Here is a 25,393-nt window from a genome sequence, read left to right as displayed (position 1 = left end):
ATATACGGTATGTTCTCTATAGTTATATATGTCCCCTATAGTGATATATGTCCTCTATAGTAATATATGTCCCCTATAGTGATATATGTCCTCTATAGTGATATATGTCCCCTGTAGTGATATATGTCTCCTATAGTTATATACGGTATGTTCTCTATAGTTATATAGTCTGTCACATACAGTGCATGCATTGTACAGTGTAGGCTGAGGTTAGAAAAGCCTGTTTCGGTGGTTAAATAATGATGTGATTTGCATCAAGATCAGAGAAGCCTGTTTCAGTGGTTATTAAGTAACTGTGCTTGAGTTTCATCACACTAATACATAACGTTGTTCGGTCTCCACTGCAACCCTCAGGCTGTCCTCTTCTAGATATACAGGTAACGGCCCAAATAAACACCTACATACAGTGTGTTAATAAGGGCGTTGGGTCACCGTGAGCAGCCAGAGCACATTCAATGCACCGTGGCATAGATTCTACAGGGTCTGGACCTCCTATCTGGGGACCAGAAATTCCATCAGTTTGTGTTTTGTGTTTGGTGATTGGTGATTGGTGCTTGGTGTTTGGTGATTGGTGATTGGTGTTTGGTGATTGGTGACTGGTGATTGGTGTTTGGTGATTGGTGATTGGTGTTTTGTGTTTGGTGATTGGTGATTGGTGATTGGTGCTTGGTGATTGGTGCTTGGTGTTTGGTGATTGGTGATTGGTGTTTGGTGATTGGTGATTGGTGTTTGATGATTGGTAATTGGTGCTTGGTGTTTGGTGTTTGGTGATTGGTGATTGGTGTTTGGTGATTGGTGATTGGTGTTTGATGATTGGTGATTGGTGCTTGGTGATTGGTGATTGGTGCTTGGTGATTGGTGCTTGGTGATTGGTGATTGGTGTTTGGTGATTGGTGCTTGGTGTTTGGTGTTTGGTGATTGGTGATTGGTGATTGGTGCTTGGTGTTTGGTGATTGGTGATTGGTGCTTGGTGTTTGGTGAATGGTGTTTGGTGATTGGTGCTTGGTGTTTGGTGATTGGTGATTGGTGCTTGGTGTTTGGTGATTGGTGATTGGTGCTTGGTGTTTGGTGATTGGTGCTTGGTGTTTGGTGATTGGTGATTGGTGCTTGGTGTTTGGTGAATGGTGTTTGGTGATTGGTGCTTGGTGTTTGGTGCTTGGTGTTTGGTGATTGGTGCTTGGTGTTTGGTGATTGGTGGAAAACACTGTCTCCGACGCCGTTCCAGAATCTCCCGTTGAAACAAGGTTGAGACCTGGTGACTGAGTCGGCCATATGGTTTACATATAATGGCCTGCCCAGCATTTTTATACATGACCCTAAGCATGATGGGATGTTAATTGCTTAATTAACTCAGGCCCTGGTAAAAAGTGGTGCGTTACATTTATTGTATTTTATTTATTTATTTCACCTTTATTTCACCTTTATTTAACCAGGTAGGCTAGTTGAGAACATGTTCTCATTTACAACTGCGACCTGGCCAAGATAAAGCAAAGCAGTGCGACACAAACAACAACACAGAGTTACACATGTGAAGTAATTACAATTTAGCAAATGAACACTGGAGTGATATATGAGCAGATGATGAGCAGATGGTGATGTGCAAGCAGTGATAATGGTGTGCAAAACAGCAGAAAAGTAAAAAACAATATGGGGACGAGGTAGGTGGAAATGAGGTAGGGGGAAATGAGGTAGGGGGAAATGAGGTAGGTGGAAATGAGGTAGGTGGAAATGAGGTAGGGGGAAATGAGGTAGGGGAAAATGTGGTAGGGGAAAATGAGGTAGGGGAAAATTAGGTAGGGGGAAATGAGGTAGGTGGAAATGAGGTAGGGGGAAATGAGGTGGGGAAAATGAGGTAGGGGAAAATGAGGTAGGGGAAAATGAGGTAGGGGGAAATGAGGTAGGTGGAAATGAGGTAGGGGAAATGAGGTAGGGGGAAATGAGGTAGGGGGAAATGAGGTAGGTGGAAATGAGGTAGGGGGAAATGAGGTAGGTGGAAATGAGGTAGGGGAAATGAGGTAGGGGGAAATGAGGTAGGGGGAAATGAGGTAGGGGGAAATGAGGTAGGGGGAAATGAGGTAGGTGGAAATGAGGTAGGGGAAAATGAGGTAGGGGGAAATGAGGTAGGGGGAAATGAGGTAGGTGGAAATGAGGTAGGGGGAAATGAGGTAGGGGGAAATGAGGTAGGTGGAAATGAGGTAGGAAATAGGGTGACATTTGAGCATCATACACAGACAGGATAGAAACCTTCAGGGCTCAGTAACACATCATGTAGGTCATGTGACTCAGACTGTGGGTTCTCCTTTCAGGTCATGTGACTCAGACTGTGGGTTCTCCTTTCAGGTCATGTGACTCAGACTGTGGGTTCTCCTTTCAGGTCATGTGACTCAGACTGTGGGTTCTCCTTTCAGGTCATGTGACTCAGACTGTGGGTTCTCCTTTCAGGTCATGTGACTCAGACTGTGGGTTCTCCTTTCAGGTCATGTGACTCAGACTGTGGGTTCTCCTTTCAGGTCATGTGACTCAGACTGTGGGTTCTCCTTTCAGGTCATGTGACTCAGACTGTGGGTTCTCTTTTCAGGTCATGTGACTCAGACTGTGGGTTCTCTTTTCAGGTCATGTGACTCAGACTGTGGGTTCTCCTTTCAGGTCATGTGACTCAGACTGTGGGTTCTCCTTTCAGGTCATGTGACTCAGACTGTGGGTTCTCCTTTCAGGTCATGTGACTCAGACTGTGGGTTCTCCTTTCAGGTCATGTGACTCAGACTGTGGGTTCTCCTTTCAGGTCATGTGACTCAGACTGTGGGTTCTCCTTTCAGGTCATGTGACTCAGACTGTGGGTTCTCCTTTCAGGTCATGTGACTCAGACTGTGGGTTCTCCTTTCAGGTTATGTGACTCAGACTGGGTTCTCCTTTCAGGTTATGTGACTCAGACTGGGTTCTCTTTTCAGGTCATGTGACTCAGACTGTGGGTTCTCCTTTCAGGTCATGTGACTCAGACTGTGGGTTCTCCTTTCAGGTCATGTGACTCAGACTGTGGGTTCTCCTTTCAGGTCATGTGACTCAGACTGTGGGTTCTCCTTTCAGGTCATGTGACTCAGACTGTGGGTTCTCCTTTCAGGTCATGTGACTCAGACTGTGGGTTCTCCTTTCAGGTCATGTGACTCAGACTGTGGGTTCTCCTTTCAGGTCATGTGACTCAGACTGTGGGTTCTCCTTTCAGGTCATGTGACTCAGACTGTGGGTTCTCCTTTCAGGTCATGTGACTCAGACTGTGGGTTCTCCTTTCAGGTTATGTGACTCAGACTGGGTTCTCCTTTCAGGTTATGTGACTCAGACTGGGTTCTCTTTTCAGGTCATGTGACTCAGACTGTGGGTTCTCTTTTCAGGTTATGTGACTCAGACTGTGGGTTCTCCTTTCAGGTCATGTGACTCAGACTGTGGGTTCTCCTTTCAGGTTATGTGACTCAGACTGGGTTCTCCTTTCAGGTTATGTGACTCAGACTGTGGGTTCTCTTTTCAGGTCATGTGACTCAGACTGTGGGTTCTCCTTTCAGGTCATGTGACTCAGACTGTGGGTTCTCCTTTCAGGTCATGTGACTCAGACTGTGGGTTCTCCTTTCAGGTCATGTGACTCAGACTGTGGGTTCTCCTTTCAGGTCATGTGACTCAGACTGTGGGTTCTCCTTTCAGGTTATGTGACTCAGACTGGGTTCTCCTTTCAGGTTATGTGACTCAGACTGGGTTCTCTTTTCAGGTCATGTGACTCAGACTGTGGGTTCTCTTTTCAGGTTATGTGACTCAGACTGTGGGTTCTCCTTTCAGGTCATGTGACTCAGACTGTGGGTTCTCCTTTCAGGTTATGTGACTCAGACTGTGGGTTCTCCTTTCAGGTCATGTGACTCAGACTGTGGGTTCTCCTTTCAGGTCATGTGACTCAGACTGTGGGTTCTCCTTTCAGGTCATGTGACTCAGACTGTGGGTTCTCCTTTCAGGTCATGTGACTCAGACTGTGGGTTCTCCTTTCAGGTCATGTGACTCAGACTGTGGGTTCTCCTTTCAGGTCATGTGACTCAGACTGTGGGTTCTCCTTTCAGGTCATGTGACTCAGACTGTGGGTTCTCCTTTCAGGTCATGTGACTCAGACTGTGGGTTCTCCTTTCAGGTTATGTGACTCAGACTGGGTTCTCCTTTCAGGTCATGTGACTCAGACTGTGGGTTCTCCTTTCAGGTTATGTGACTCAGACTGGGTTCTCCTTTCAGGTCATGTGACTCAGACTGTGGGTTCTCCTTTCAGGTTATGTGACTCAGACTGGGTTCTCCTTTCAGGTCATGTGACTCAGACTGGGTTCTCCTTTCAGGTTATGTGACTCAGACTGGGTTCTCCTTTCAGGTCATGTGACTCAGACTGGGTTCTCCTTTCAGGTCATGTGACTCAGACTGTGGGTTCTCCTTTCAGGTCATGTGACTCAGACTGTGGGTTCTCCTTTCAGGTCATGTGACTCAGACTGTGGGTTCTCCTTTCAGGTCATGTGACTCAGACTGTGGGTTCTCCTTTCAGGTCATGTGACTCAGACTGGGTTCTCCTTTCAGGTTATGTGACTCAGACTGGGTTCTCCTTTCAGGTCATGTGACTCAGACTGGGTTCTCCTTTCAGGTCATGTGACTCAGACTGGGTTCTCCTTTCAGGTCATGTGACTCAGACTGTGGGTTCTCCTTTCAGGTCATGTGACTCAGACTGGGTTCTCCTTTCAGGTCATGTGACTCAGACTGTGGGTTCTCCTTTCAGGTTATGTGACTCAGACTGGGTTCTCCTTTCAGGTCATGTGACTCAGACTGTGGGTTCTCCTTTCAGGTTATGTGACTCAGACTGGGTTCTCCTTTCAGGTCATGTGACTCAGACTGTGGGTTCTCCTTTCAGGTTATGTGACTCAGACTGGGTTCTCCTTTCAGGTCATGTGACTCAGACTGTGGGTTCTCCTTTCAGGTTATGTGACTCAGACTGGGTTCTCCTTTCAGGTCATGTGACTCAGACTGTGGGTTCTCCTTTCAGGTTATGTGACTCAGACTGGGTTCTCCTTTCAGGTCATGTGACTCAGACTGGGTTCTCCTTTCAGGTTATGTGACTCAGACTGGGTTCTCCTTTCAGGTCATGTGACTCAGACTGGGTTCTCCTTTCAGGTCATGTGACTCAGACTGTGGGTTCTCCTTTCAGGTCATGTGACTCAGACTGTGGGTTCTCCTTTCAGGTCATGTGACTCAGACTGTGGGTTCTCCTTTCAGGTCATGTGACTCAGACTGTGGGTTCTCCTTTCAGGTCATGTGACTCAGACTGTGGGTTCTCCTTTCAGGTCATGTGACTCAGACTGTGGGTTCTCCTTTCAGGTCATGTGACTCAGACTGTGGGTTCTCCTTTCAGGTCATGTGACTCAGACTGTGGGTTCTCCTTTCAGGTCATGAGACTCAGACTGTGGGTTCTCCTTTCAGGTCATGTGACTCAGACTGTGGGTTCTCCTTTCAGGTCATGTGACTCAGACTGTGGGTTCTCTTTTCAGGTCATGTGACTCAGACTGTGGGTTCTCCTTTCAGGTCATGTGACTCAGACTGTGGGTTCTCTTTTCAGGTCATGTGACTCAGACTGTGGGTTCTCCTTTCAGGTCATGTGACTCAGACTGTGGGTTCTCCTTTCAGGTCATGTGACTCAGACTGTGGGTTCTCTTTTCAGGTCATGTGACTCAGACTGGGTTCTCTTTTCAGGTCATGTGACTCAGACTGGGTTCTCTTTTCAGGTCATGTGACTCAGACTGGGTTCTTTTTTCAGGTTATGTGACTCAGACTGGGATATCTTTTCAGGTCATGTGACTCAGACTGGGTTCTTTTTTCAGGTCATGTGACTCAGACTGGGTTCTTTTTTCAGGTCATGTGACTCAGACTGGGTTCTTTTTTCAGGTCATGTGACTCAGACTGGGATATCTTTTCAGGTCATGTGTATGTAGTAACCAGTAGTGACCAGTAGTAACCAGTAGTGACCAGTAGTGACCAGTAGTGACCTGCAGTGACCAGTAGGAACCAGTAGTGACCAGTAGTGACCAGTAGGAACCAGTAGTGACATGTAGGAACCAGTAGTAACCAGTAGTAACCAGTAGTGACCAGTATGAACCAGTAGGAAATGGTAGGAACTAGTAGTGACCTGTAGTGACCAGTAGTGACCAGTAGGAACCAGTAGTGACCTGTAGTGGCCAGTAGTGACCAGTAGGAACCAGTAGTGACCTGTAGTGACCAGTAGGAACCAGTAGTAACCTGTAGTGACCAGTAAGAACCAGTAGGAAACATTAGGAACTAGTAGTGACCTGTAATGACCAGTAGTGACCAGTAGGAACCAGTAGTGACCTGTAGTGACCAGTAGTGACCAGTAGGAACCAGTAGTGACCTGTAGTGACCAGTATTGAACAGTAGTGACCAGTGGTGACCAGTAGGAACCAGTAGTGACCAGTAGTGACCTGTAGTGACCAGTAGTGACCAGTAGGAACCAGTAGTGATCTGTAGTGACCAGTAGTGAACAGTAGTGACCAGTGGTGACCAGTAGGAACCAGTAGTGACCAGTAGGAACCAGTAGTGACCAGTAGTGACCAGTAAGAACCAGCGGTGACCAGTAGGAACCAGTAGTGACCAGTGGTGACCAGTAGGAACCAGTAGTGACCAGTAGGAACCAGTAGTGACCAGTAGGAACCAGTAGGAACCTATAGTGACCAGTGGTAACCAGTGGTGACCAGTAGGAGCCAGTAGAGACCGGTGGTAACCAGTAGTAACCTGTAAGTGACCAGTAGTGACCAGTAGGAACCAGTAGTGACCAGTGGTAACCCGAAGGAACCAGTAGTGACCAGTAGGAACCAGTAGTAACCAGTAGTGACCAGTAGGAACGAGCAGTGACCAGTAGTGACCAGTAAGAACCAGTGGTGACCACTAGGAGCCAGTAGGGACCAGTTGTAACTGGTGGTGACCAGTAGGAACCAGTAGGAACCAGTAGTGACCAGTAGGCTCTCTCTGTAAAGTAAGTGTAATAACGTAGACCTTGAGTCTATTTCCCAGCCAACCTGCACTGTACTGGAATCCTAAACAGATGGTTTATTGGGTTTCCTGAAACTATTCAAAGCAGCATATCTTCCTCTTCATTAGCCTAATGCTAACAGCGCTGATACAGATGTGTCAGATGTGATAACAAAAACCACATACCCTACACTCACACACATGGAACCTTCGCATGACTTTTCAGACCAGGGGTTGTGAGTTCCAAATGGAACCCTATTGACTATATAGTGCACTACTTTAGATCAGAGCCCGGTGGCACCCTATTCCCTATATAGTGCACTACTTTAGACCCCGTAGGGCATAGGGTGCCATTTGGGATGCATCCCAGAACAGATGAAACATGTATATTCTAACCTCTCACAGGCTAAAACACAGGCCACTGAATGTACGTTATCTATCAGACAGTTCAACATGACAGTGGTGGAAAGATAGTTTTAGCCTTGGGTAACTATTACAACAGTGTGACAAAGGTCTGTGACCAGCAGTCGTGTGCGTGCGTGCGTGCGTGCGTGTGTGTGTGTGTGTGTGTGTGTGTGTGCGTGCGTGCGTGCGTGTGGTGGTAGTGGTTCAGCTCTCTCTCTCTGGCCCTCCTCTCTCTTTCTAACTTCTCAAATGAGGAAGTTCACAGCCGTGTTTGTAGCAGCTTCCTTTTTACAGCTTTCGACTCACTAACAGGAAGAGAGAGAGAGATATAGAGAGTAAGAGAGAAACAGAGAGTAAGGGAGAGAGCAACAGAGGGAGAGAGCAACAGAGAAGACTGTGAGAAACATGTCTGTAGTTGAGTGTTTTCAGCAGAGAACTGAACTCTCTAGCTGAGTGTTTTCAGTAGAGAACTGAACTCTCTAGCTGAGTGTTTTCAGTAGAGAACTGAACTCTCTAGTTGAGTGTTTTCAGCAGAGAACTGAACTCTCTAGCTGAGTGTTTTCAGTAGAGAACTGAACTCTCTAGTTGAGTGTTTTCAGCAGAGAACTGAACTCTCTAGTTGAGTGTTTTCAGCAGAGAACTCAACTCTCTAGCTGAGTGTTTTCAGTAGAGAACTGAACTCTCTAGCTGAGTGTTTTCAGTAGAGAACTGAACGCTCAAGAACCAGGATGTCTACGTCGTTCCAGCCATGGCACCATGGTAATATCACCCGATCTAAGGCTGAGGATCTGCTCTCCAAAGCAGCTCGGGATGGGAGCTTCCTCCTTCGGGACAGTGAGTCCATACAGGGTGCCTATGCCCTCTGTGTTCTGTAAGTAAAATGTCCATTCTGACTACTTTTTGAAGATACATGTATCTCCAAAAAAAAAATGTATATATATAAATATATATTGATATATATAATTATATATATATATAAAATATATATATAAAATGACGGTTTAACAGTCTAATATTCTGTTGGAAAGATCAAATTGACAGACAAGGAAATATTTGACAGCTAAACTACAAATGCTGTTTGTACAAAGTTCAAATTGAGGAAGGAAGATGATTTTGAAGTCTTGACTCTGCATGCACAGATCAAAGTAGCTTGGAGTAGGAAGAGCTGATTTTAAAATACGACTTTTTAAATCAGACAAAACAATGATCGACGCTAATCACACTGTTTATTTTTGGGACCGATTTCAATCTGAAACCGTCAAATACCTACTTGTATATTATTTCGGATGACATATTCTCCTGCAGTGCAGTGTAGAGTGCAACTCTGCCTAATGACAGCATTTGGGATGTATAGCAGAACAATGTGACGTTGACTTTCTGTTTCCTTACATCATGACATAAATCATGCCAACAAGTACATCGGTTGGGAATTTAAAAATGTTTTGCTCAAGACTTTGATTAACCAGAGAAACTGTCTAGAATACTGTTGTTGCATGCAGTTATATATATATAATATAGATATATATATATAGATATGTATATATATATCTATAGCAGGGACTCTATGTAACATAGACCTATTTTAATAGTACACCTGCTGACAGCAGCGAACAACTCACCGGCACATACAGTCGTGCTGTAAAGCTGGGTGGACTCCGTTGTACAACTCACGCCACACATCTCTGTGTCCCTCTGAGCTTTTATTAGAATAATTGCTAAACAAAATAAAAGAATGGTCATGTTTTCATCTTTTCCATTGTACACAAAGACCAACGGAAGTGTGTTTGAGTGCATATGCCATCCGTCATTACTGCACCTGTCACACGCTGCTGTGAAAGGTCAGTTACTTTAAACCAGAAACCCAGACCCAACCTCTTCAGACCCAGACCCAGTCTGCTTCTCAAGACCCAGACTGCTTCTCAAGACCCAGTTGGCTTCTCAAGACCCAGTTGGCTTCTCAAGACCCAGACTGCTTCTCAAGACCCAGTTGGCTTCTCAAGACCCAGTTGGCTTCTCAAGACCCAGTTGGCTTCTCAAGACCCAGTCTGCTTCTCAAGACCCAGTTGGCTTCTCAAGACCCAGTCTGCTTCTCAAGACCCAGTCTGCTTATCAAGACCCAGTCTGCTTCTCAAGACCCAGACTGCTTCTCAAGACCCAGTCTGCTTCTCAAGACCCAGTCTGCTTCTCAAGACCCAGACTGCATCTCAAGACCCAGTCTGCTTCTCAAGACCCAGTTGGCTTCTCAAGACCCAGTTGGCTTCTCAAGACCCAGTCTGCTTCTCAAGACCCAGTCTGCTTCTCAAGACCCAGTCTGCTTCTTAAGACCCAGTTGGCTTCTCAAGACCCAGTTGGCTTCTCAAGACCCAGTCTGCTTCTCAAGACCCAGTCTGCTTCTCAAGACCCAGTCTGCTTCTTAAGACCCAGTCTGCTTCTCAAGACCCAGTCTGCTTCTCAAGACCCAGTCTGCTTCTCAAGACCCAGTCTGCTTCTCAAGACCCAGACTGCTTCTCAAGACCCAGTCTGCTTCTCAAGACCCAGTCGGCTTCTCAAGACCCAGTCTGCTTCTCAAGACCCAGTCTGCTTCTCAAGACCCAGTCTGCTTCTCAAGACCCAGACTGCTTCTCAAGACCCAGTCTGCTTCTCAAGACCCAGACTGCTTCTCAAGACCCAGTCTGCTTCTCAAGACCCAGTCTGCTTCTCAAGACCCAGTCTGCTTCTCAAGACCCAGACTGCTTCTCAAGGCCCAGTCTGCTTCTCAAGACCCAGTCTGCTTCTCAAGACCCAGTCTGCTTCTCAAGACCGAGTTGGCTTCTCAAGACCCAGTCTGCTTCTCAAGACCCAGTCTGCTTCTCAAGACCCAGACTGCTTCTCAAGACCCAGTCTGCTTCTCAAGACCCAGTCTGCTTCTCAAGACCCAGTTGGCTTCTCAAGACCCAGTCTGCTTCTCAAGACCCAGTCTGCTTCTCAAGACCCAGTTGGCTTCTCAAGACCCAGTCTGCTTCTCAAGACCCAGTCTGCTTCTTAAGACCCAGTCTGCTTCTCAAGACCCAGTCTGCTTCTCAAGACCCAGTCTGCTTCTCAAGACCCAGACTACTTCTCAAGACCCAGTTGGCTTCTCAAGACCCAGTTGGCTTCTCAAGACCCAGAATGCTTCTCAAGACCCAGTCTGCTTCTCAAGACCCAGTCTGCTTCTCAAGACCCAGTTGGCTTCCCAAGACCCAGTTGGCTTCTCAAGACACAGACTGCTTCTCAAGACCCAGTTGGCTTCTCAAGACCCAGACCTCTTCTCAAGACCCAGTTGGCTTCTCAAGACCCAGTCTGCTTCTCAAGACCCAGTCTGCTTCTCAAGACCCAGTCTGCTTCTCAAGACCCAGTTGGCTTCTCAAGACCCATTTGGCTTCTCAAGACCCAGTCTGCTTCTCAAGACCCAGTCTGCTTCTCAAGACCCAGTCTGCTTCTCAAGACCCAGTTGGCTTCTCAAGACCCAGTTGGCTTCTCAAGACCCAGACTGCTTCTCAAGACCCAGTTGGCTTCTCAAGACCCAGTCTGCTTCTCAAGACCCAGTCTGCTTCTCAAGACCCAGACTGCTTCTCAAGACCCAGTCTGCTTCTCAAGACCCAGACTGCTTCTCAAGACCCAGTCTGCTTCTCAAGACCCAGTCTGCTTCTCAAGACCCAGTTGGCTTCTCAAGACCCAGTTGGCTTCTCAAGACCCAGTTGGCTTCTCAAGACCCAGTTAGCTTCTCAAGACCCAGACTGCTTCTCAAGACCCAGTTGGCTTCTCAAGACCCAGTCTGCTTCTCAAGACCCAGTCTGCTTCTCAAGACCCAGTCTGCTTCTCAAGACCCAGTTGGCTTCTCAAGACCCAGTCTGCTTCTCAAGACCCAGACTGCTTCTCAAGACCCAGTCTGCTTCTCAAGACCCAGTCTGCTTCTCAAGACCCAGTCTGCTTCTCAAGACCCAGTCTGCTTCTCAAGACCCAGACTGCTTCTCAAGACCCAGTCTGCTTCTCAAGACCCAGTCTGCTTCTCAAGACCCAGTCTGCTTCTCAAGACCCAGACTGCTTCTCAAGACCCAGTCTGCTTCTCAAGACCCAGTCTGCTTCTCAAGACCCAGTCTGCTTCTCAAGACCCAGTCTGCTTCTCAAGACCCAGTCTGCTTCTCAAGACCCAGTTGGCTTCTCAAGACCCAGTCTGCTTCTCAAAACCCAGACCGCTTCTCAAGACCCAGTTGGCTTCTCAAGACCCAGTTGGCTTCTCAAGACCCAGTTGGCTTCTCAAGACCCAGTTGGCTTCTCAAGACCCAGTTGGCTTCTCAAGAAACAGACCGCTTCTCAAGATCCATACCGCTTCTCAAGACCCAGAACGATTCTCAAGACCCAGATCAATTCTCTAGACCCTAGATGTCTAGATGTCTCTAGATGTCACTTCTCCAGACCCAGACCACTTCTCAAGAGCCAGAACGCATCTTAAGACCCAGTTGGCTTCTCAAGACCCAGACCTCTTCTCAAGACCCAGACTGCTTCTCAAGACCCAGTCTGCTTCTCAAGACCCAGTCTGCTTCTCAAGACCCAGTCTGCTTCTCAAGACCCAGACTGCTTCTCAAGACCCAGTCTGCTTCTCAGGACCCAGTCTGCTTCTCAAGACCCAGTCTGCTTCTCAAGACCCAGTCTGCTTCTCAAGACCCAGTTGGCTTCTCAAGACCCAGTCTGCTTCTCAAGACCCAGTCTGCTTCTCAAAACCCAGACCGCTTCTCAAGACCCAGTTGGCTTCTCAAGACCCAGTTGGCTTCTCAAGACCCAGTCTGCTTCTCAAGACCCAGTTGGCTTCTCAAGACCCAGTTGGCTTCTCAAGAAACAGACCGCTTCTCAAGATCCATACCGCTTCTCAAGACCCAGAACGATTCTCAAGACCCAGATCAATTCTCTAGACCCTAGATGTCTAGATGTCTCTAGATGTCACTTCTCCAGACCCAGACCACTTCTCAAGAGCCAGAACGCATCTTAAGACCCAGTCGGCTTCTCAAGACCCAGACCTCTTCTCAAGACCCAGACCGCCAGATCAAGACATCTCTGTAAACTGTATTATGGTAACCCATCTTTCCTATTTCCAGGTTCCAGAACTGTGTGTATACCTACAGGATCCTACCCAATGAGGAGAGGAAACTCTCTGTCCAGGTCAGTCAGACAGCTCCACAATATATATTCTTACCAAATGCAATGTGAGGGATCTGCACCCTGTTTTGGGAGTGGATCCCGCTACACAGCATTTAATGGTATTATTTTCATGTAATATCTACATTACATTTACATTACATTTAAGTCATTTGGCAGACGCTCTTATCCAGAGCGACTTACAAATTGGTGAATTCACCTTATGACATCCAGTGGAACAGCCACTTTACAATAGTGCATCTAAATAATTTAAGGGGGGGGGGGTGAGAAGGATTACTTTATCCTATCCTAGGTATTCCTTGAAGAGGTGGGGTTTCAGGTGTCTCCGGAAGGTGGTGATTGACTCCGCTGTCCTTGCGTTGTGAGGGAGTTTGTTCCACCATTGGGGGGCCAGAGCAGCGAACAGTTTTGACTGGGCTGAGCGGGAACTGTACTTCCTCAGTGGTAGGGAGGCGAAGTAATCTAACAGTTCCCCAACAACTACCTAATACACACAAATATAAAGGGGTGAATGAGAATATGTACATATAAATATATGGATGAGCGATGGCCGATCGACATAGGCAAGGTGTAATAGAAAATAAAACTGTATAAAATACAGTATATACATATGATATGAGTTTTGTAAGATATGTAAACATTATTAATGTGATATTATTTAAAGTGACTAATGATCCATTTATTAAAGTGGCCAGTGATTGGGTCTCAATGTAGGCAGCAGCCTCTCTGAGTTAGTGATTGTTGTTTAGCAGTCTGATGGCCTTGAGATAGAAGCTGTTTTTCAGTCTCTCAGTCTCAGCTTTGATGCACCTGTACTGACCTCTCCTTCTGGGTGGTAGCGGGGTGAACAGGCAGTGGCTCGGGTAGATGTTGTCCTTAATGATCTTTTTGGCCTTCCTGTGAAATCGGGTGGTGTAGGTGTCCTGGAGGGCAGGTAGTTTGCCCCCGGTTAGAGCCTTGCGGTTGAGGGCGGTGCAGTTGCCGTACCAGGCTGTGATACAGCCCGACAAGATGCTCTCGATTGAGCATCTGTAAAATGGGTTTTGGGTGACAAGCCAAATTTCTTCAGCCTCCATCCAAGATGGCGTAGCAGTCAGACATCTTTGTCTTTGTCCTGTCATGTCCCTTGTATATATTTTTAATATATTTTTCTTTGCATTACTTTTTATAATATTTTCCTAAACCTCAACTTATAAATTCTCTCCTGCAACCCGCCTCACCCAATGTGGCGTGGATCTGTTTTTTTTTCTAAAGTATTTCTATTTACCTCCAAACTGGAATCCCTCAAATGAAGCTAGCCAGCTAACTACCTACCAGCTATCAGTCAGCAAACCACTGCTAACGGTCATCAGCTAACCTCGGAAAGCTCTCGCCAGTTCGTACAACGTGACTCAAACCAGAGCACAACGGACCTATTTTTTTCTCTCCTTATCCCCGGATCCCCGGGCAGCAGCGTAGCCTAGTGGTTAGAGCGTTGGACTAGTAACCGGAAGGTTGTGAGTTCAAACCCCCGAGCTGACAAGGTACAAATCTGTCGTTCTGCCCCTGAACAGGCAGTTAACCCACTGTTCCCAGGCTGTCATTGAAAATAAGAATGTGTTCTTAACTGACTTGCCTGGTTAAATAAAGGTAAAATAAAAAATAAAATAAAAATTCCTACCGCAAACTCAGAACATTTTCATCTGGATCTTCGCAACTAGCTAACCGCAATCCCGGGTGACTACTCCTGGCTAGTGTTTCCATCCCGGAGCAAGCACCAATTAGCCTGAAGCTAGCCCGGCTAGGGCTCCAGGGCTACCACCGAAGCTCACTCCTGGGCTTCAATATCCGGACCCCTTCTACTGCCGGTACGGGGCACGGAACCCTGCCGATCCTCTACGGCTGGAATACCGACATAATCTGCCCGAGGATTCCAACAGGCCCCTCCGGCGCAACGTCCGCTGAAGGCCAATTCTGCTAACCACGACCTGCTAGCTACCTAGAGCTACTTGGAACCCTACTAATCCACGACTGGTCTATCGACATCACCTCACGAAGAGGCAAAAACAGACTTACCTCCATCACGAGATCCCCCAAAGGCCCTTCTGCTAGCTTGCTAGCCCCGGTCTGCTAACTGCTAGCTGGCTTGCCCCGGTCTGCTAACTGCTAGCTTGCTGCCCCAGCCTACTGACTGCTAGCTTGTTAGCATCGGCCTGCTAACTCTCTGAATCGCCATGTCCCCAGCCAGCCCAACCACTCACTGGACCCATATGTTCACTGGGCTATGCATGCCTCTCTCTAATATCAATATGCCTCATCCATTACTGTCCTGGTTAGTGATTACTGTCTTATTTCACTGTCGAGCCTCTAGGTTGTTCCACCTCCTACATATACGATGACATCACCTGGTTTAAACGTCTCTAGAGACTCGAGATCGACCGATTAGGATTTTTCAATGCCGATTCCGATTATTGGAGGACAAAAAAGCCGATAACGATTAATCGGCCGATTTAAAAAAAAATGTATGTGTAATAATGACAATTATAACAATACTGAATGAACACTTATTTAAACTTAATATAATACATCAATAAAAATCCATTTAGCCTTAAATAAATAATGAAACATGTTCAATTTGGTTTAAATAATGCAAAAACAAAGTGTTGGAGAAGAAAGTAAAAGTGCAATATGTGCTATGTAAAAAAGCTAATGTTTAAGTTCCTTGCTCAGAACATGAGAACATATGAAAGCTGGTGGTTCCTTTTAACATGAGTCTTCAATATTCCAAGGTAAGAGGTTTTAGGTTGTAGTTATAGTATTTATAGGACTCTCTCTATACCATTTGTATCTCATATACCTTTGACTATTGGATGTTCTTATTGGAACTTTAGTATTGCCAGTGTAACAGTATTCCGTCCTTCTCCTCGCCCCTACCTGGGCTCAAAACAGGAACACACTCGAACAGCCACACTCGAAGCAGCCTTACCCATGCAGAGCAAGGGGAACAACTACTCCAAGTCTCAGAGCGAGTGACGTTTGAAACGCTATTGGCGCGCACCCCGCTAACTATCTAGCCATTTCACATCGGTTACATCTGCCTAATCTCGGGAGTTGATAGACTTGAAGTCATAAACAGCGCAATGCTTGAAGCACAGGGAAGAGCTGCTGGCAAACGCACGAAAGTACTGTTTGAATTAATGCTTAAGAGCCTGCTGCTGTCTACCACCGCACAGTCAGACTGCTCTATCAAATATTAAATCATAGACTTAATTCTAACACACAAAAATACGAGCCTTTGGTCATTAATATGGTTGAATCCGGAAACTGTCATTTCAAAAACAAAACGTTTATTCTTTCAGTGGAATACGGAACTGTTTGGTATTTTATCTAATGGGTGGCATTCCTAAGTCTACATATTCCTGTTACATTGTATAACCTTCAATGTTATGTGATATTTACGTAAAATTCTGGCAAATTAGTTCGCAACGAGCTACGCGGCCCAAACTGTTGCATACACCCTGACTCTGCGTGCAATGAACGCAAGAGAAGTGACACAATTTCACCTGGTTAATATTGCCTGCTAACCTGGATTTCTTTTCGCTAAATATGCAGGTTTAGAAAATATATCCTTATGTGTATTGATTTTAAGAAAGGCATTGGTGTTTATGGTTAGGTACAGTCGTTCAACGAGCGCAAATGCGCTTTCGTTAAATCATCCCCCTGCGTTGCATCTATTATATGCAACGTAGGACACGCTAGATAAACTAGTAATATCATCAACCATGTGTAGTTAACTAGTGATTATGATTGATTGATTGTTTTTTATAAGATAAGTTTAATGCAAGCTTGTAACTTACCTTGGCTTCTTACTGCATTCGTGTAACAGGCAGGCTCCTCGTGGAGTGCAATGAGAGGCAAGTGGTTAGAGCGTTGGACTAGTTAACTGTAAGGTTGCATGATTGAATCCCGGAGCTGACAGGGCAAAAATCTGTCATTCTGCCTCTGAACAGGCAGTTAATCCACTGTTCCTAGGCCGTCATTGAAAATAAGAATGTGTTCTTAACTGACTTGCCTAGTAAAATAAAGGTAAAATTAAAAAATAAAAAAGTTAAAAAGTTAAAAAGGTGTAAAAAAAAATTAGGTGGTGTATAAAAACACCAATTTCCGATTGTTTTGAAAACTTGAAATCAGCCCTAATTAATCGGCCATTCCGATTAATCTTTCGACCTCTACTAGAGACTATATCTCTCTCATCATTGCTCAATGCCTAGGTTTACCTCCAATGTACTCACACCCTACCTTGCCTTTGTCTTTACACTATGCCTTGAATCTATGCTATCGTTCCCAGAAACCTGCTCCTTTTACTCTCTGTTCCGAACGTGCTAGACGTCCAGTTCGTATATCCTTTAGCCGTACCCTTATCCAACTTCTCCTCTGTTCCTCTGGTAATGTAGAGTTTAATCCAGGACCTGCAGTGCCTAGCTACACTCCCATTCACCAGGTGCTCTCATTTGTTGACTTCTGTAACCGTAAAAGCCTTGGTTTCATGCATGTTAACATTAGAAGCCTACTCCCTAAGTTTTTTACTCACTGGTTTAGCACACTCTGCCAACCTGGATGCCTTAGCCGTGTCTGAATCCTGGCTTAGGAAAACCACCAAAAACCTTGAAATCTCCATCCCTAACTATAACATTTTCCACCAAGATAGAACTGCCAAAGGGGGCGGTGTTGCAATCTACTGCAAAGATAGCCTGCAGAGTTCTGTCTTACTATCCAGGTCTGTACCCAAACAATTCAAGTTTCTACTTCTAAAAATTCACCTTTCCAGAAACACTGTTGCCGCATGCTATAGACCACCCTCTGCCCCCAGCTGTGCCCTCGACACCATATGTGAATTGATTGCCCCCAATCTATCTTCTGATCTCGTGCTACTAGGTGACCTAACCTGGAACATGCTTAACACCCCGACCATCCTACAATCTAAGCTTGATACCCTCAATCTCAAACAAATTATCAATGAACCTACCAGGTACAACCCCAAATCCGTAAACACGGGCACCCTCATAGATATCATCCTAACTAACCCGCCCTCCAAATACACCTCTGCTGTTTTCAATCAAGATCTCAGCGATCACTGCCTCATTGCCTGCATCCGTAATGGGTCTGTGACCAAACGACCACTCCTCATCACTGTCAAACGCTCCCTAAACACTTCTGCGGGCAGGCCTTTCTAATCGACCTGGCCCGGGTATCCTGGAATGACATTGATCTCATCCCATCAGTAGAGGATGCCTGGTTATTCTTTAAAAGTGCCTTCCTCACCATCTTTAATAAGCATGCCCCATTCAATTGTTTTTAACTAGGAATAGATATAGTCCTTGGTTCACTCCAGACCTGTCTGCCCTTCACCAGCACAAAAACATCCTGTGGCGTTCTGCATTAGCATCGAATAGCCCCCGTGATATGCAACTTTTCAGGGAAGTTAGGAACAAATATACACAGGCAGTTAGGAAAGCAAAGGCCAGCTTTTTCAAACAGACATTTGCATCCTGTAGTACAAACTCAAAAACGTTCTGGGACACTGTAAAGTCCATGGAGAATGAGAGAACCTCCTCCCAGCTGCCCACTGCTCTGAGGCTAGGAAACACTGTTACCACTGATAAATCCACTATAATTGAGAATTTCAATAAGCATTTCTCTATGGCTGGCCATGCTTTCCACCTGGCTACCCCTACCCCGGTCAACTGCCCGGCACCCTCCACAGCAACCCGCCCAAGCCCCCACCATTTCTCCTTCACCCAAATCCAGATAGCTGATGTTCTGAAAGAGCTGCAAAATCTGGACCCCTACAAATCAGCCGGGCTAGACAATATGGACCCTCTCGTTCTAAAATTATCTGCCGCAATTGTTGGAACCCCTATTACTAGCCTGTTCAACCTCTCTTTCGTAACGTCTGAGATCCCCAAAGATTGGAAAGCTGCTGCGGTCATCCCCCTCTTCAAAGGGGGTGAGACTCTAGACTCAAACTGCTACAGACCTATATCTATCCTATCCTGTCTTTCTAAGGTCTTCGAAAACCAAGTTAACAAACAGATTACCGACCATTTCGAATCCCACCGTACCTTCTCCACTATGCAATCTGGTTTCAGAGCTGGTCATGGGTGCACCTCAGCTACGCTCAAGGTCCTAAACAATATCTTAACCGCCATTGATAAGAAACATTACTGTGCAGCCGTATTCATCGACCTGGCCAAGGATTTCGACTCTGTCAATCACCACATCCTCATCGGCAGACTCAACAGCCTTGGTTTCTCAAATGATTGCCTCGCCTGGTTCACCAACTACTTCTCTGATAGAGTTCAGTGTGTCAAATCGGAGGGTCTGCTGTCCGGACATCTGGCAGTCTCTATGGGGGTGCCACAGGGTTCAATTCTTGGACAGACTCTCTTCTCTGTATACATCAATGATGTCACTCTTGCTGCTGGTGAGTCTCTGATCCACCTCTACGCAGATGTCACCATTCTCTATACTTCTGGTCCTTCTTTGAACACTGTGTTAACTAACCTCCAGACGAGCTTCAATGCCATACAACTCTCATTCCGTAACCTCCAACTGCTCTTAAATGCAAGTAAAACTAAATACATGCTATTCAATCGATCGCTGCCCGCACCTGCCCGCCCATCCAGCATCACTACTCTGGACGGCTCTGACTTAGAATACGTGGACAACTACAAATACCGAGGTGTCTGGTTAGACTGTAAACTCTCCTTCCAGACTCACATTACGCATCTACAATCCAAAATTAAATCTAGAATCGGCTTCCTGTATCGCAACAAAGCATCCTTCACTCATGCTGCCAAACATACCCCCGTAAAACTGACCATCCTAACGATCTTCGACTTCGGCGATGTCATCTATAAAATAGCCTCCAACACTCGACTCAAGAAATTGGATGCAGTCTATCACAGTGCCATCAGTTTGTCACCAAAGCCCCATACACTACCCACCACTGCGACCTGTACGCTCTCGTTGATTGGCCCTCGCTTCATACTAGTCGCCAAACCTACAGGTTATCTACAAGTCTCTGCTAGGTAAAGCCCCACCTTATCTCAGCTCACTGGTCTCCATAGCAGCACCCACTCATAGCACGCACTCCAGCAGGTATATCTCACTGGTCACCCCCAAAGACAATTTCTCCTTTGGTCGCCTTTCCTTCCAGTTCTCTGCTGCCAATGACTGGAACGAACTGCAAAAATCACTGAAGTTGGAGACTTATATCCCCCTCACTAGCTTTAAGCACCAGCTGTCAGAGCAGCTCACAGATAACTGCACCTGTACATAGCCCATCTGTAAACAGTCCATCTATTTACCTCATCCCCTTACTGTATTTATTTATTTATCTTGCTCCTTTGCACCCCAGTATCTCTACTTGCGCAGTCATCTTCTGCACATCTACCATTCCAGTGTTTAATTACTGTATTGTACTGTATTGTATTGTATTACTTCGCCACCATGGCCTATTTATTGCCTTAACTCCCTTATCTTACCTCATCTGCACACAATGTAAACAGTCTTTTTCTTTCTTTTCCTACTGTATTATTGACTGTATGTTTGTTTTACTCCATGTGTAACTCTGTGTCGTTGTATGTGTCGAACTGGTTTGCTTTATCTTGGCCAGGTCGCAGTTGTAAATGAGAACTTGTTCTCAACTGGCCTACCTGGTTAAATAAAAAAACAGCATTCTTACATGGGTATTCCTCTTGTCCAGATGGGATAGGGCAGTGGAAGTGTGATGACGATTGTGTCGTATGTTGAGGCGGTGTGCAAACTGAAGTGGGTCTAGGATGGCCGGTAAGGTGGAGGTGATATGATCCTTGACTAGACTCTCAAAGCACTTCATGATGACAGACTGTTTATTGTTGCAGTCCACTTCCAGGTGTTGGGTGTTAAGGGGTATTTTAAGAGCCATTTCTCAATTTCTCATGCATCAGGCAACTTCTGCTTTTGCTTTCAATGCCATCAGAAATGAAGACAGGCCACATGTGGTGGGAAAGTTCTGGAATTTAGCATTTTACTGTGAATATTGTGTAACCTATTATGGTTATGCATTGCACAAAATCGACTTGTATTGTTTGCACGGTGTTTGGGCCATTTCAAGTCAGGGGCTAAAATGTGAGAGCTCTGTAAAACTAGACACTTGATATTAACTGTCACATTCTTGGGCTGTAAATGAGTTACACTGCTCCTGTCCTCTATTCAATAAACAGACTGCACGCTACAGTCTCTATTCAATAAACAGACTGTACACTACAGTCTCTATTCAATAAACAGACTGCACACTACAGTCTCTATTCAATAAACAGACTGTACACTACAGTCTCTATTCAATAAACAGACTGTACACTACAGTCTCTATTCAATAAACAGACTGTACACTACAGGCTATATTCAATTAACAGACAGTACACTACAGTCTCTATTCAATTAACAGACAGTACACTACAGTCTCTATTCAATAAACAGACAGTACACTACAGTCTCTATTCAATAAACAGAGTGTACACTACAGTCTCTATTCAATAAACAGACTGTACAACACAGTCTCTATTCAATAAACAGAATATACACTACAGTCTCTATTCAATAAACAGACTGCACACTACAGTCTCTATTCAATAAACAGACTGTACAACACAGTCTCTATTCAATTAACAGACTGTATACCACAGTCTCTATTGAATAAACAGACTGTACACTACAGTCTCTATTCAATAAACAGACTGCACACTACAGTCTCTATTCAATAAACAGACTGTACACTACAGTCTCTATTCAATAAACAGACTGTACACTACAGTCTCTATTCAATAAACAGACTGTACACCACAGTCTATTCAATAAACTGACTATACACCACAGTCTCTATTCAATAAACAGAATATACACTACAGTCTCTATTCAATTAACAGACTGTACACTACAGTCTCTATTCAATAAACAGACTGTACACCACAGTATATTCAATAAACTGACTATACACCACAGTCTCTATTCAATAAACAGAATATACACTACAGTCTCTATTCAATTAACAGACTGTACACTACAGTCTCTATTCAATAAACAGACTGCACACTACAGTCTCTATTCAATAAACAGACTGTACAACACAGTCTCTATTCAATTAACAGACTGTACACTACAGTCTCTATTCAATTAACAGACTGTACACTACAGTCTCTATTCAATAAACAGACTGCACACTACAGTCTCTATTCAATAAACAGACTGTACAACACAGTCTCTATTCAATTAACAGACTGTATACCACAGTCTCTATTCAATTAACAGACTGTACACCACAGTCTCTATTCAATTCAATAAACAGACTGCACACTACAGTCTCTATTCAATAAACAGACTGCACGCTACAGTCTCTATTCAATAAACAGACTGTACACTACAGTCTCTATTCAATTAACAGACTGTACACTACAGTCTCTATTCAATAAACAGACTGCACACTACAGTCTCTATTCAATAAACAGACTGTACACTACAGTCTCTATTCAATTAACAGACTGTACACTACAGTCTCTATTCAATAAACAGACTGCACGCTACAGTCTCTATTCAATAAACAGACTGTACACTACAGTCTCTATTCAACAAACAGACTGCACACTACAGTCTCTATTCAATAAACAGACTGTACACTACAGTCTCTATTCAATAAACAGACTGTACACTACAGTCTCTATTCAATAAACAGACTGTACACCACAGTCTCTATTCAATAAACAGACTGTACACTACAGTCTCTATTCAATTAACAGACTGTACGCTACAGTCTCTATTCAATAAACAGACTGTACGCTACAGTCTCTATTCAATTCACAGACACTACACTACAGTCTCTATTCAATTCACAGACACTACACTACAGTCTCTATTCAATAAACAGACTGCACACTACAGTCTCTATTCAATTAACAGACTGTACACTACAGTCTCTATTCAATAAACAGACTGCACGCTACAGTCTCTATTCAATAAACAGACTGTACACTACAGTCTCTATTCAACAAACAGACTGCACACTACAGTCTCTATTCAATAAACAGACTGCACGCTACAGTCTCTATTCAATAAACAGACTGCAGACTACAGTCTCTATTCAATAAACAGACTGTACACCACAGTCTCTATTCAATAAAAGGTGTGTACAGCACAGCGGGTGTAGCTCCATCCTCTCTGCTCTCTCTGTCACCCAGAGGCAGAGGTTGAGATTTAAATACATTTGGTTATTATACATTACTATACATTCCCTTATTACTGTGGCAGTCAGAATATTCCAAACCTGGAGACCATACTACAGTACACAGTTAGATAGATTAGATTAGTTATTCATTTATCTATTGTCGCTGGAAAGCATGAAAGTCATCAATGCTGATTTACAAGTATACACAGAAATGAAGTGTACTGTAGATCATACAGGCTACTCTCCTAATGCTGAAGGGTACTGTAGATCATACAGGCTACTCTGCTAATGCTGTATGGTACTTGTAGTTCCTACAGGCTACTCTCCTAATGTTGAAGGATACTTGTAGTTCCCACAGGTCACTCTCCTAATGTTGAAGGGTACTTGTCGTTCCTACAGGCTACTCTGCTAATGCTGTATGGTACTTGTAGTTCCTACAGGCTACTCTCCTAATGTTGAAGGGTACTTGTAGTTCCTACAGGCTACTCTCCTAATGTTGAAGAATACTTGTAGTTCCCACAGGTCACTCTCCTAATGTTGAAGGGTACTTGTAGTTCCTACAGGCTACTCTGCTAATGCTGTATGGTACTTGTAGTTCCTACAGGCTACTCTGCTAATGCTGAAGGGTACTTGTAGTTCCTACAGGCTACTCTGCTAATGTTGAAGGATACTTGTAGTTCTCACAGGCCACTCTGCTAATGTTGAAGTGTACTTGTAGTTCCTACAGGCTACTCTCCTAATGTTGAAGGGTACTTGTAGTTCCTGCAGGCTACTCTCCTAATGTTGAATGGTACTTGTAGTTCCCACAGGCCACTCTCCTAATGTTGAAGGATACTTGTAGTTCCCACAGGCCACTCTCCTAATGTTGAAGGATACTTGTAGTTCCCACAGGTCACTCTCCTAATGTTGAAGGGTACTTGTAGTTCCTACAGCCTACTCTCCTAATGTTGAAGGATGCTTGTAGTTCCTACAGGCTACTCTGCTAATGTTGAAGTGTACTTGTAGTTCCTACAGGCTACTCTCCTAATGTTGAAGGATACTTGTAGTTCTCACAGGCCACTCTGCTAATGTTGAAGTGTACTTGTCGTTCCTACAGGCTACTCTCCTAAAGTTGAAGGGTACTTGTAGTTCCTACAGGCCACTCTCCTAATGTTGAAGGGTACTTGTAGTTCCTGCAGGCTACTCTCCTAATGTTGAATGGTACTTGTAGTTCCCACAGGCCACTCTCCTAATGTTGAAGGATACTTGTAGTTCCCACAGGCCACTCTGCTAATGTTGAATGGTACTTGTACTTCCCACAGGCCACTCTCCTAATGTTGAAGGATACTTGTAGTTCCCACAGGCCACTCTCCTAATGTTGAAGGATACTTGAAGTTCCCACAGGCCACTCTCCTAATGTTGAAGGGTACTTGTAGTTCCTACAGGCCACTCTGCTAATGTTGATCAAAAGCTTCTTCCTCTTTCAGTTGCAGGAGGTTTTGAATGATCCCCTAGCGTGGGCGTATGACAAGCCACAGCGTTCATCTCGTGGTGCTTAACAGCATAGAACGGAAACTTCACAAAGAAAAACAACATCCACAGTGGCAGTGAAAGGGGCTATAAAAAAACCAGGTGACTTGGTCGTTAATACGCCCTTGGAATGTAGCCTAACAGTACTTAGTCCTTTATGACAGTATGTCAGCTGTATGATCGTGATAGAAGGAAAACCTGTCATTCAGAACAACATGACCTAAAGTCTCTGGAAACATGCAACAGTAAAGCCCTCTAAGATCTTGCTCTTGTGTTGCTACACTGATCTTTACCAGCACCAGAAAGATCTATAATAGCACCATAAATATATATACCTGCACCATAAATATCTATACCAGCACCAGAAAGATCTATACCTGCACCAGAAATATCTATACCAGCACCAGAAATGTCGATAACTGCACCAGAAAGATCTATACCTGCACCAGAAAGATCTATACCTGCACCAGAAAGATCTATACCTGCACCAGAAATATCTATACCTGCACCAGAAAGATCTATACCAGCACCAGAAAAATCTTTACCTGCACCATAAATAGCTATACCTGCACAGAAAGATCTATACCAGCACCAGAAAGATCTATACCAGCGCCAGAAAGATCTATACCTGCACCAGAAAGATCTATACCAGCACCAGAAAGATCTATACTAGCACCATAAATATCTATACCAGCACAATAAATATCTATACCAGTACCATATATATCTATACCAGCACCAGAAATATCTATACCTGCACCAGAAATATCTATACCTGCACCAGAAATATCTATACCAGCACCAGAAAGATCTATACCTGCACCATAAATATATATACCAGCACCAGAAAGATCTATACCTGCACCATAAATATCTATACCAGCACCAGAAATATCTATACCTGCACCATAAATATCTATACCAGCACCAGAAAGATCTATACCTGCACCATAAATATATATACCAGCACCAGAAAGATCTATACCTGCACCATAAATATCTATACCAGCACCAGAAATATCT

General features: G+C 44.8%; 1 protein-coding gene across 2 annotated transcripts in view; it reads left to right on the top strand.

Annotated features, from left to right (window-relative positions):
• The first annotated feature begins 7,777 nt into the window (after positions 1 to 7,777).
• The window catches only part of LOC135524815 (phosphatidylinositol 3,4,5-trisphosphate 5-phosphatase 1-like), an 81,023-nt gene continuing 63,407 nt past the window's right edge, over positions 7,778 to 25,393 (top strand). Inside the window, exons 1-2 of one of the 2 annotated variants that reach the window (XM_064952662.1) lie at positions 7,778 to 8,320; positions 12,561 to 12,624. In XM_064952662.1, the coding sequence (XP_064808734.1) occupies positions 8,178 to 8,320; positions 12,561 to 12,624 (207 nt within the window). In that variant the 5' untranslated portion in view covers positions 7,778 to 8,177. The remainder of the gene's footprint in view (positions 8,321 to 12,560; positions 12,625 to 25,393) is intronic. The other variant, XM_064952663.1, reaches the window with a different exon arrangement.

This window comes from Oncorhynchus masou, chromosome 31 (assembly GCF_036934945.1).
Source record: "Oncorhynchus masou masou isolate Uvic2021 chromosome 31, UVic_Omas_1.1, whole genome shotgun sequence".
NCBI lineage: Eukaryota > Metazoa > Chordata > Actinopteri > Salmoniformes > Salmonidae > Oncorhynchus > Oncorhynchus masou.
This window is presented reverse-complemented; position numbering and strand designations above follow the sequence as displayed.